The 12,363-nt window shown below is 36.6% G+C and overlaps 2 protein-coding genes across 6 annotated transcripts in view; one reads left to right on the forward strand and one right to left on the reverse strand.

The window, feature by feature from the left end:
- LOC148308438 (uncharacterized protein KIAA0930 homolog) overlaps positions 1–12,363 on the forward strand; it is a 52,794-nt gene that overhangs the window by 1,813 nt on the left and 38,618 nt on the right. For both annotated transcript variants that reach the window (XM_088261760.1, XM_088261758.1), the window contains exons 2-3: positions 3,913–4,073; positions 4,651–4,833. In XM_088261760.1, the coding sequence (XP_088117886.1) occupies positions 3,913–4,073; positions 4,651–4,833 (344 nt within the window). The remainder of the gene's footprint in view (positions 1–3,912; positions 4,074–4,650; positions 4,834–12,363) is intronic.
- The window catches only part of LOC148308439 (phosphatidylcholine:ceramide cholinephosphotransferase 2-like), a 129,124-nt gene continuing 121,590 nt past the window's right edge, over positions 4,830–12,363 (reverse strand). For 2 of the 4 annotated variants that reach the window (XM_088261763.1, XM_088261764.1), the window contains one exon: positions 4,830–6,343. In XM_088261763.1, the coding sequence (XP_088117889.1) occupies positions 5,007–6,343 (1,337 nt within the window). In that variant the 3' untranslated portion in view covers positions 4,830–5,006. Of the gene's footprint in view, positions 6,344–7,920; positions 8,158–12,363 lie in introns of those variants that run through there. The other 2 variants (XM_088261765.1, XM_088261766.1) reach the window with 2 other exon arrangements.

Raw genomic sequence — 12,363 nt, forward strand, 5'->3', positions numbered from 1 at the left:
TATTTTCAACACCAATGTGATCTCAGTTCTATTAGTACAGCCTTAGAAAATTTCAACTTTTAGGTATCTGAAACTTAGAATGGAACTTGTGTGACATTACTTTAGGCAGGTTTACAAACATACAAATATTTTAATCGGTGTTGCCATTCCTGCCCAAATGATTGCAAACAATGCATGCTGGCTTGAGTTATTCCGTTTCCTCCCTTAAGCAGATTCTACCCCTATCCTTTTATAACCATAAAGTAGGTAGAAATATAACGCTTTTGTCGTATGGTGCATCTGAACTCATCTGGAAAAATTGGCACGTAGTATGCTTAAGGTTGGACACCACTGGTCTACATACTATTTTTTGTAGATTCTCCAACATGGAAACATTCTATTAGCAGCATCGCTCCACTTTGTATTGTAGTTCTTTCATTCACTGGTCATCATAAGTGCTAAGACTGTTTGACTTTCTACACCTATTAGTGAAGTGATTCCTAAAATGGGTAATATTGCCCCCCAGTGGGCAATTGAAGTCGTTTGGTGGACGATTTAGCATTTAATGTGGTTAAACGGGTTATCATATCGCTCACCCCTTTCAACAACGTCACAAATCAAAAACTTGATTTTTCAGATCATTTTTAACTAACTATTATAACTAACTTAGCTTAACTTAACCACATTAAATGCTTAATCGTCCATCAAACGACTTCAATTGCCCACGGGGGGGCAATATTACCCATTTTAGGAATCACTGCACTAATAGGTGTAGAAAGGCAAACAGTCTTAACAGATCATTTTTGATGTTTAAAAATATAATAAAATGTATAAAAAATAAATATCGAGCCATGTATTGAACTTATTACTGTGCAACAGATCTTTTTAGGTAAAACCTGAATGTTTTTTCTCCATTTGAAAATATTTTGTAAATTTAAAAAAATAATTAAACAATACCTTTTCTTCAAAATGCAAAAACAACACTTTCTACCATGCAGCGGGTAAATATTAAGTTAAAAATATGCCGCTTTTGCTGGGATATAGTACATTTTTTGGGCATTCTGAAAATTGACAATTTTTGATGTAACATTGTTGAAAGGAGTGAGCGATATGTATATAATTTTGGGCGATAGAGGCGGGGTTAAAATCTGCCTGGGCCCAAAAAGCTTGGGAATAGCTGTATTAAGAGACAACGTTTAGTTGTGAAGAAAATCTTTTGTAAATAGGATAGAACCTCTATTAGCTGGTCCTCGATTATCCAGATTTGAAAAAGTATATTCTGAACCATTTCAAGGCTTAGGTGTTAGTATAAGATGGTTCGAGAGAGGGAAAGAATTTGACTCACGTCTCAAAAATATTTTTGTATTATTTAAATTATTCTGCAAAAATGAGACAATTTAAACGAATATCATTATCTCCTGTCTGTTATTCCTTAAATTAATTCAGATAATGGTGTTTCTACTGTACTGAAAATAGTAAGTTTAAGTGTTTAAGGTGATGTAATATTCTGTGATCTGATGCTAAGCATATGTTACTGTTATAGTAAATTGAACCATATTAACATGTCACTCTCATTGCAATTATACCCCAGAAGTGAAATGAAACGATCTTTTGAAAATTAATGTGAAAAAGATTTTAAGAGCAGAAATTTTAGTCAACAGTGACACGATACATTTTCTGAAACTCTTTGATAGCAAATTGCAAATAAAAAATATACTGTACTATATTCTTCTTCTAACCCTTAATTGGAGGGAACAGTGAATAGGGCATTAAACGTTTTGACAGTGTTTATCTGGATCGTTGATTGGATAACGGCAAGGTGATCAGTACTGTGTTTCAGGCACCAGTCTAGGGTGATATTAAATAAATACACTAGTGAAAAATCGCTAGATTATATTTTGACCCACCTGGAAATCAAACCCGAGACCTGTAGCATGGTAGCCAATGCGCTAACCACTACACTATAGAAGCGGATAATCATAGTTATTTAGATAAATATATCAAATTGTGAAAATCATAGTATGCTCCTAATAAAGCAACTTGTTAGCACAATAAATCAATTTAGCTTTATATGTAGAATACAGAATTAGCGCAATAACCACAAATGTAAAAAAAATATTACTTCAGACCCCGGTATCCCCTAATGTAACAAAAAAAGTCTTTAGTTTGAGCGAAACACATTTTCCACTATTCAACATAAGAAGATGTAACCCTTAATGCCGTTATTCTCCCAGGAAGGGGTCTATATGTATGTACTCATATGTAGACTCTATATGGCCACCTGCCGAGTGATACAAAGACAGAAAATTTTAGCATTTTGGTTCTTGCAGATTAACATGAAAAACGATTTAAGAATTTGATTATGAGTACATTTTTGAAGGATAAATGGATTTAATCTCACCAGTCTTAAGGCCCAGTATTATTTTTATTTTAACATACTAAGGACGGGTGTTTTTTACGCTTGCAGACGGGATTTAATAATTGTGCACATATAGTTAAGACCTTAACAAAGAGATTGGTACATATTATTCAAATAAAAACATAATATAATTCCTTCTTTTCTGACTTTGAATTGAGGCTGGCGAGGAGGTAAAAACACCCTTCCTATCCTCAAGCATCGATCGACCGAACGGGTAGAAATACCTTTCCCGTCCTTAGTGTGTTAAGGAACAGATTTTTGTATTGTTATATTTATTATTGTTCCCAGACTTAAGCCTCGTTTTGTACATGTTATGTTCCCTTTCATATTTAGATCATGGGATTCATAAATTTAATTTTTCATTAGCTACCATATGAACTCCTTCAATGGTAGGTAATCCACAGGCGTAGATAAATTAGAGTAAAACCAAACTCACCTGTAGTTACGCCTGCAATAATTTAAGTAATCATTTTGATATAAAAACATAAAAATAGTTTGTTCAGTTATTTGATTCACATCTGGCATTGATAAACTATTCTTTATTTATTTCTCTATGTATCATACACCAAAATCTATATGCGACCTGATAATTCTTTTTTACACCTGTTATTGTCAAATCAATGGAGTATACTTGTATAATATAATTTTTAAGGATATTAAAACAAAAATAATTATATTTTCAACACATTTATTTACATAAAGAACAGTCAATTAAAACAAAACAGAAAACTTAAGTTTTAAATTTGTTCAAGGAGAATATAATATAGTATATATATATCAATTCACAATATAAATATATATATATGAATAATTATTGTACCTACAAGATCTATAACAAATAACTATTTTTAACATTTATGTATCAAAATGTCCGACATCATTTAATTTTCTGATCAATCTGTGTAAAAAAATATCATCAATGTAATTTGTAAATAAAAATGATTTCAGTTTAGACAATAAAAACATTTTGAAGATAAAATAGCGATTTAAAAGATTTACAACATTAATTCCTAGATCAATAATAACACGTTACAAAAGCAAACATTTCTACAGATCAATATTTGTGTAATTTCAACAAGTTGGGAGATTCTCTCGAGACTCGAAGTTTAGAATAATTATAAGAATAGACGTATCTTTATTACTTTATTTAGGATTAATATCGCGAGTTGGATGCTAAGGCCGGGACACACCTTCCTCATATCAGTAAAGGTAGATAAGTCTTACAACATTTATATTTATCGGTAAAGGCACTTTTCTTTTAAGAATACACGAGTTAGGTTATTCCATTCAGATGGATATGTAATAAAAAAATACAATAATTTACACAAAGACAATTCAATTTAAATACATCTCAATCAAAATAGTCGTCGGTAAATACGAGCTACATTTATCTAACCCGAGAAGGAATAGGAGATACAAATGATTGTATAAGTTTTAAAAAGAGTAAAATACAATTTGGAGATTGGAAAGGTTAAGGTCTGTCGTTACTAATCCTATTTGGTGTGGACCGGTAGATTCGGGGTTCGTGGTGCTGCAAGGCACGACCTACTGGACCGATCTGTTTGTGCGCCACTTTCTCTTCCAAGACGAGCAAGCCATCGACTGCGACGACCTGCTGTTCTTCGTGAGGAAGAAGCATGTCAAGGGGTCCTCCAGATATCTGCCCAAATACGAGGTATTCCTTCTTTCTTTATATATACCATATATACGCAACAAGCCTTTACTACTACAACATATATATGTACCATCTCTCGCTTCACAAATATCCAACATCCAATTAACTTTATATATTTTATTACATACAAAAATATATCCATTACACCTATCAGTTAATATCAAATGGAAAGAGGAGCAAGTTCACGTAATCTTTACCGAATGGTCTCTGTAGGCAGCAAGTTCCAGTATCTTGGCGAGATGAATATATGTAAGACTGTAGCTGCACATGTTTCCGCTGGTAATAAAGTAGAATTTGCAACTTAATATATGACTCCATCACAAATAGTTCCTAATCTAACAGTCTAATAGTAAAACTTTTTCATAGCAAAAATTGATATGACCTATATATCTCATTCCATACGCATATGTTCTCGATAACTTCCATCATTCCAAACAAAACAGGCAAGCGTGTTTTCACAGCCAATAATCGCTGCAATAAATACCTAATGAAACATTAAACAAAGTATATCACATTCACCCAGAAAATATAACAACTATTGTAAATCATTACACATACGGATATGAATATTTTGCAGACATCCGTGGATGTGTTTCGAAAGGATTCGAAGAAGTTGCCTATCGGAGATCCGGACATCGACTGGGAAGAAACGGTCTACCTCAACCTGATCATCCACCAGTTCGACTACACCCTCACTCTGGCTATCTGCACCAGAACGAGTCCCAAGGAGCTGCAAGTCCTGAAGAGACATTCTCAGAAGGTCAGTGGGTCACTACCTAGTCTTTCTGCACTTAGTCTAGATACCTGTTAGTGAAGGTCGCACCGATAGTCACTGTCGCATCTCCGCAAAGTACATTCACCGTAACACGTGCGGACCGGTGCGCTCACTCAAACGTCGGCTCATTCCATTCCGACGCGGTCTTCTCCGCAGCACTAGCTGAGTCGGCTGAAGAGCTTGGCTTTAGGCCACGGCAGGGGCCAGTTGTATTGTCGGGGCACGGGCCCTCTCACATTTTTCTCCAGGTAGCTGAATATGAAGAACCACCACTCTCGGGAGATCATGCCGTACGCCTGCGGCTGGCGCTGCGGGCGCGCCGCCAGCGTGTGGTAGGTCCAGAAGAGGCGCGTGGTAACGTAGTACGCCAGCACCACGTCCACCACGTAGTGCGCGTGCGCCAGCAGGATGAGCAGCACGCCGGCCAGCGCCGCCGCCCCGGCCGCCCAGTGCAGCGCCAGTCCCCGGCGCGGACTGTACTCCGCAATCACCTGGTAGCTCAGCACCAGGATCATCGTGTGCCCGCTGTAGATGGAGTCTCCGCAGTAGATGTGCTTGCCGTTTATGGACAAGCCGAAGCCGGAAAATAGGTACACCATTCGCTGGAATATGAGCAGCGGCGTGGTGTGGTTAGACTTGGGGCTGCAGTAGTAAGTGGAGCTGGACACGGGCAACACCGTCACGTACATAGTCAGAGAGCGGTATAGGTAGAGCAGGCCCACCATCAGGAACACGCGGCGCGCCACGATAAAGCGATGTTTGTGGAACACGATAACGGCAGTGGCAGTCGCCGTAGACAACATTATGAGGATCTCCGAGGCGGAGAGCGCCCACTCGATGGGCGCTACATTGTCGAGGAACACATCGGGCAGAGGCCCGTACACAGCTCGGTCCGGCACGTGCTCGTGCGTCACGGACAAGGAGAGCATGTTGACGGTGACGCACCCAAACAGAAACAAGAAGGAGACGGCGGTCTTCCAGATCTCCTTGGGGAAGCGCTCCTCGCGGCCCGCGGGCGGGATCTCGATCTGGAAGTCTCCGTTGGCGGGCGGCGCGGCGTCCTCGGGGTCGGGGTCGGACTCGTCGGTGGGCAGCGCGAGGCACGTGTCCCGCTTGATGCAGCGCGCCAGGAGCGGCTGACGCTGCAGCCGCTCGGCCGCGCCCGCCATGGCGCCGCCGCCGCTAGCCGCCGGCCCCGCGGGCCTCTCCTTGGCGTTGCGCTCTCCGGGGAACTTGTTCTTGGAGTTGTTGTTCAGGTCATTTCTCTTCAGGATGGTGCCGTCGCGGTCCAGGTAGGCGGGGTCGGGCGCGAGCGCCTCGTGCGGCGCGGGCGAGGGGGGCGAGCGGGGAGGCGGGGGCGGCGCGGGGGGCTTGCGGGGCTCGGCCGACAGGAAGGTGCGCACGGACTGCACCAGGGGCTCGGCTGCATGGGGGGCCGGGGACGCCGCACTCGCGCTAGACACGGTCATCCACCCCGGAGATGCGCCAAATGTACCTGGAATTGACAATATTACGCTATTAATTCACCAATCTTAGTGGAGTAGAAAACAAGGTTTATTTATTTCTTTGTCCACCTCCGTAATGAAATGGTCAGAACGCTCAACTACCATTCTGGAGGTCCCGGCTTCGACTCTCAGGGGGGGTCAAATGAATATAAGTGATTTTTTCACTCTAATATTTATTCAATATTACCCTGGACTGGTACCTGAAGCGGAGGACTGATCACCTTTCTTTCATATGTTGACAATCCAGATAACACTGCATTTATATGATGCAGTGCCTTATGCACCATTGGGGTGCGGAAAAGGGTTAGAGAAGGATTTTTTTTGTTAGTAATTAATATTTTTTGTTTATTATATGATTTTGTATTCCACAACATACTAATTTATGTCCCACACTATATAATATTTATTTATTCGTATTTAGCAAGCCTTGCCAAGTCAATCTAAATATTATAAAATTAGATAAGTTACTTTCCTGCACCAAGCACATTTTCTTAATAATACATTTTCTTAATATTTGTATGTTACCAATATGTTTGTGCTTTTGATAATCAATGCACAATATATCCTTATCAGAGTGTTTAGACTGTTTTAATTTGTTTATTATATTGTCTCAATATGGCAAACCACAACTCCTATCTGTGGAAATTGAGTATATCAACAGTTGTCATACAATGCTCGACTGCCAATGATATACAATTAATAAATAAATAAGCACAATATTTGACAGGTTAGCAATTGGCAAATTTAATCCAAACTGTATATTATCATAACCTATGTGTCATATTTACGCCTTCACAAGTTAATTGAAATACATCAAAATTTTTATTTTGTACTACGAATTATTTAACCAAATAAAACATAAGATAATGAAAGATGTTCGAACTTTGGCGGACGTCATTTATATTGCCAAAAAACAATCATTTTCACTTGAGTTTATTGGCAGTATGTTTGCATTTTTACAAGTACAAAGATTATTTTGTGTGTAAATAAAAACTCGCGGATGTGATGCAGTTGAATGTGAATGGCTCTCAATTCTTTTTGTATTTTTTCCCAATTTGTAGGATTGGCCATCACAATTATGACATTGTCTGCAAACTCTATTCGAGTATTTCTGCAAAATTGACACTGAAGCGGTTTATTATTTTTATTTATCGAATGCTGCATAAAATCGTTTTAGCAAATAGCTTTCATAAATACGACAAAGTCTCGGTCTTGTATTGGTAATATTAATTTTAACTTCTATGGGGATGTCATGAGTTGGAGAGTCGTTTATACTCTAATTGGACGTTTACACTCGCTAATTACGAGATCGTATTCGCGGAAACTTTCATTATGCAGGTACTAGATCAATGAACTGTCTGCTTCACGAAGCGAAATATTGAAGATATTATACGTGTCTTGAGCGAAGAATACTGTCGACCCATATATTGACTTCGGCCCGGAAATGTCAACGGACTTAGCGGCCAGTGACCATTCTTATCCGCCGATGGAAATGAGACATCTCGGATCGATAGGGAGCATCTCTCGCGATGAAAGAAATCAGTAATCATTCATAAATTGTTTTCACCTACCTCGGCGATCAAATCCCTATCCTCGCGAACCGTTTATTATTATGGCCAACCACTACGCGCTGTCATTCCTCGCTCGCGGGTTCCGCACGCGTCACGACATTATAAACACAACGTTTTTTTTCTTCAAAATAAACATTCAAAACCTCGAATTTATGTTTTTCTCTTATCGCGGAGAGCGGTGATTCTCGCAAAGTCGGCGACTGCGATTGATTGGGCGAATAGAAATACAATGAGCGATTTCGTGACGTCACGCCGAGCTCGCTGCACGCAGGCGCGTAGACCGCCACCTACCGACGAGTTTCTACAGAGAGAAGAAAACTATGCGCGAGACAGAGACAGACGTAATTTGGTCTGTTTGCCCGTCAAGCATGATGACTACCTATCAGTGCCTTCTAGATATTAATTGGGCAGTAAAAAATGGAATTGTTAATGTTATTTTTAAATATTCTTACTCTCTATATCTCTTTTAGGTACGTATGTATAGATTATCCGTTTTTATAAGGAGTTATTTTTTCCATACCGACATTAATAATTGGGAGTAGACGTTACAATAAGAACTTTTGTTTTCAATCACCATTTAGAATTTTAGGAATATATATACTTATTTAAGTATAAATACAATATTATACTTAATAGCTATGTATAATATTATATATATATACCACGATATGATGGTGAAAATACTCAGTTACGCTTCCAAGCTAACAGTTAATACAATATAATTAGATATCCAACTGAAAAGTAAGTTGGTAAAAAGTTTGCTTTGTTTCTAATACCCTCATTTTGGATTAATTCCATTTATATATTCGTTACTATGACAATCAATATGTTGTCATAACAAACGCGTTTTGATTGATTGATTGAGGAAAATAATAATAGGATTTTTTTAGATGTTAAAATTATTATTTATCGAATAATATAATCAGATTCAATGATAGAATATCATTGATCTAATTTAATGCGTTAAGGTTGGTTAGTTTATACATAATAGTTATGATGGCGTCAATAGTTTTTAAAATATTGTATTTTTTACACTTTTATTACAAAAAAAAAAGATATGGCTTATTAAATAGGAATGTTAACAAAAACAAACATTACAGCGTGAATGGAATTCCGGTTTACTGATAGTAGCTTATGCGATGTAGCTAAATTTAGATTCCGAATTATGGTTAGCATTTGAAATATTATAAGGCACTGCTACCTATGTGTGATGAATGATGTAAATGTGTCCGAAGATGTAACACCCATGGATATAATTTTTCTCAGATCAATCATGCGCGAATTTATTTACTTTTAGCTCCAGATTTTATGAATATATGATAACCCTAAATCGAGTACTTACCTCAGCAAAGCTTTTAAATATTTATATAAAACTGGACAGCAATAAAAATATAGACATCGCACACTTACATATTTCTAGACTATGACTTGAAAATTTAAAAAATCGTAATAATAATAAAATGATTGAAACCCTATGTCTTGAGTTACCTTAGTATTAATACATAGCTTTGACATATAAAATATATAAACTGCCTAAACTATATATTATTACAGTGTTATATAGGAAGAAAAAAGAGTATTTCAATGTTTTATAATTAGTACATAAACCCTGATGATGACAAGGTTCTTGTTGAAACCGGTTGGAAAAAGTTTACCTATAAAAAGTGGTTAAAACAAAGTTGTTTTATTTTATAAAGTTTATAAAATGTGCCACAAAGTATCTGCGAAAAACATTCAAGAAAAATAGTTTTTGATTATCGTACGAACGGATCTAGGACTGTAAAATTTGAATTGCATGTGCTTAAAACTAGACGTTCACACGAAAAGCAAATTAAATATGTGTTTATCTGTGCATATAGTATCTAATTCAAGGCGCGTGCATACAATTACTATAAATTGAAAAGCATGTACGTTGTCGAGACACTCGTTTATTCAACACTCAGCAGCTAAATACGTGCATAAATATAGTTCATTTAATTTTTAATTTACCATACTCACGCTAGTTAATTGGTTAATTTAATAATTGACTGAAAATTAAAATGTATTAAATCAATTTGTCCGCCTCCGTAGTGTATTGGTCAGCACGCTCGGCTACCGTTCTGGAGGTCCCGGGTTCGATTCCCAGGGGGGTCAAATAAATATTAGTGATTTTTGCACTGTAATATTTATTCAATATTACCCTGGACTGGTACCTGAAGCGGAGGGCTGATCACCTTTCCTTCATGTGTAAACGATCAAGATAACACTGCGTTTATATGACGCAGTGCCCTATGCACCATTGGGGTGCGGATAAGGGTTTTATTATTATTATTAAATCAAATTTTGAACACAAAAGGCACCGTGTGACTGGGTAGTTCCCAGGTGCTGAAATGGTTGTCTTTAAAAGAAATTTGTACTGAAATTAATATAGGAGAAATAGGTAAGGGCGCCATATTAAAGCTTAAAGCCCGGGCGCAACTTTTTCTTTGCACAACCTTGATTACAAAGATGGGCAGGAACTTATGTTTTGACTGCTGAATTTACACGTGGTTTATACACAAAAGTATCACTACTTGCAATCTTATTGTTGTCATGATGTAAGTCTTTATTATTAGGTTCGTTGTGAACCTGTCATTTGGACATCTAAAGGTTTTGATTATAGAAGTGAAACTTGTGGTCATTACTTTTGGATGATTCATAAGTTATTTAAATGTGTGATCTGCATAACCGACTTCGTATTTATATAATTGATTGATCGGCTAATAATGATTTTCCGGCTAGTTGGATGAAAATGAAGAATTTCCCAAAAATTTTCTAAGCATCTTTATTTTTCATCAATTAGAAATAACTACTTCTGTATAGCTATTAATTATACATTTATGTTTACTTTAGATTCTAAAAATCATCGAGATGAGTTAAAATTCGTACTTCTTATCATCGGAATTAGAGCAAATGATAAATATCTTCCAACATGAGTCAGCATCCGGTTAAAAATCTGTGGTTTGTGCTAAATTTCGCATTAAATAATATGATTGTATACATAATGTATGACACATTCGATACATATGTATTGTAGTTGTTTTATCTCGAAATATCCTAAATGAACGTCCGTGGTGCCTATTTTTGCTGTTGGAAACAACACAATATGTGTAAATACAATATGTACATACATACATTTTTCATGATTAGGTAGTATCAGATATTCGTATATTGAGTTCAGGGTTTAAACCAGAATAGGGAACCGGAATCCCAGCCCTAATTCATTATGAACCCTCCTTGTAATTTTGTTTTAATAATCATTCTTTACTACATTTCGAAAAATAGACAAAATTATAAAAATTTACTTGTCATTGTGTATTAAATATATGATGAATAATTATAAAATGTCAAATACATTAATTTGACCGCGGCACACCTGTATCCGGCTCGCGGCACACCGGTTGCGGAGCACTGCCTTAAATGACGATTAAAAAATGTAAAACAAACGAAATTGTGATTACCCTTTAAACTACATAAACGGTATTTTTAAAAATGCCTCTACCCGTTTGTATATCACTCAGGACTGAAAGATCCGGCTGTCCAAACTTAAAACACAGTAAGGGACATTTTTTTTGTAGTAATTTTTTTTGCATTTTTGGACTAAGTAGAATCTACTTAGTCCAAAATTGCGAAAAAAACGTACTACAAAAAAATGTCCCTTACTGTGTTTTGAGTTTGGACAGCCGAGATGGTATGTTAACAAAAAATATCCTTTGTGTTTTAAAAAAAAACCTAATTATGTTTTATCTTTAATAGGTTATGCAATGAATAGCTCAAGGAAGACCAGTACGCTAATAACTGGTTGGACGTTGATGCCGATGATGACTAATTTCCATATGGTTCCATTTAGGAATACAGTGGAATAAAATATATATTAGCTTGCATTGCAATACATGATGTTTAAAATACATTAAAACAATAACGATACTTTATAGGAATTTGTAGAAACACGTGCGGTGGCATGTTATTTTTTTTTAACAGCGAAAAACGACATGTCGTATGCATTTAAATTTGGGGGGAAACGTTGACTGATAAAAAGAAGTATGTAAAACTTATTACATGATTACTTCTTGTAAAACCAATATATGTATTTGTAATGAAATATTGGAACTTTATACCCTGACTGGTACTTTTGAATATGAATAAATTATATTGAAAAAAAACAAGTGGATATATACCTTTATTGTAAAGTATTTTAATATAATTTGTGCAGTAGCAATTTAATAACGAATTTCTTGATTTCGTATTATTTTATCCACTCGTAGTGGTGTATAGGGCACTATACTGAGTGTTATCTTGTGACGTGATCACTGACTAGAATATTGCGTAGATTGATACGAGGAAAACCGTGAGTTATTATTATATAAGTTTTTCCGAGTTACTCATCTCATTTATTTTGAATAAATAAATTCCGAGACAAT

The sequence above is a fragment of the Brachycentrus maculatus genome, unplaced genomic scaffold (genome assembly GCF_059751285.1).
Source record: "Brachycentrus maculatus isolate JH-2025_06_01 unplaced genomic scaffold, ASM5975128v1 h1tg000166l, whole genome shotgun sequence".
NCBI classification, from domain to species: Eukaryota; Metazoa; Arthropoda; class Insecta; order Trichoptera; family Brachycentridae; genus Brachycentrus; species Brachycentrus maculatus.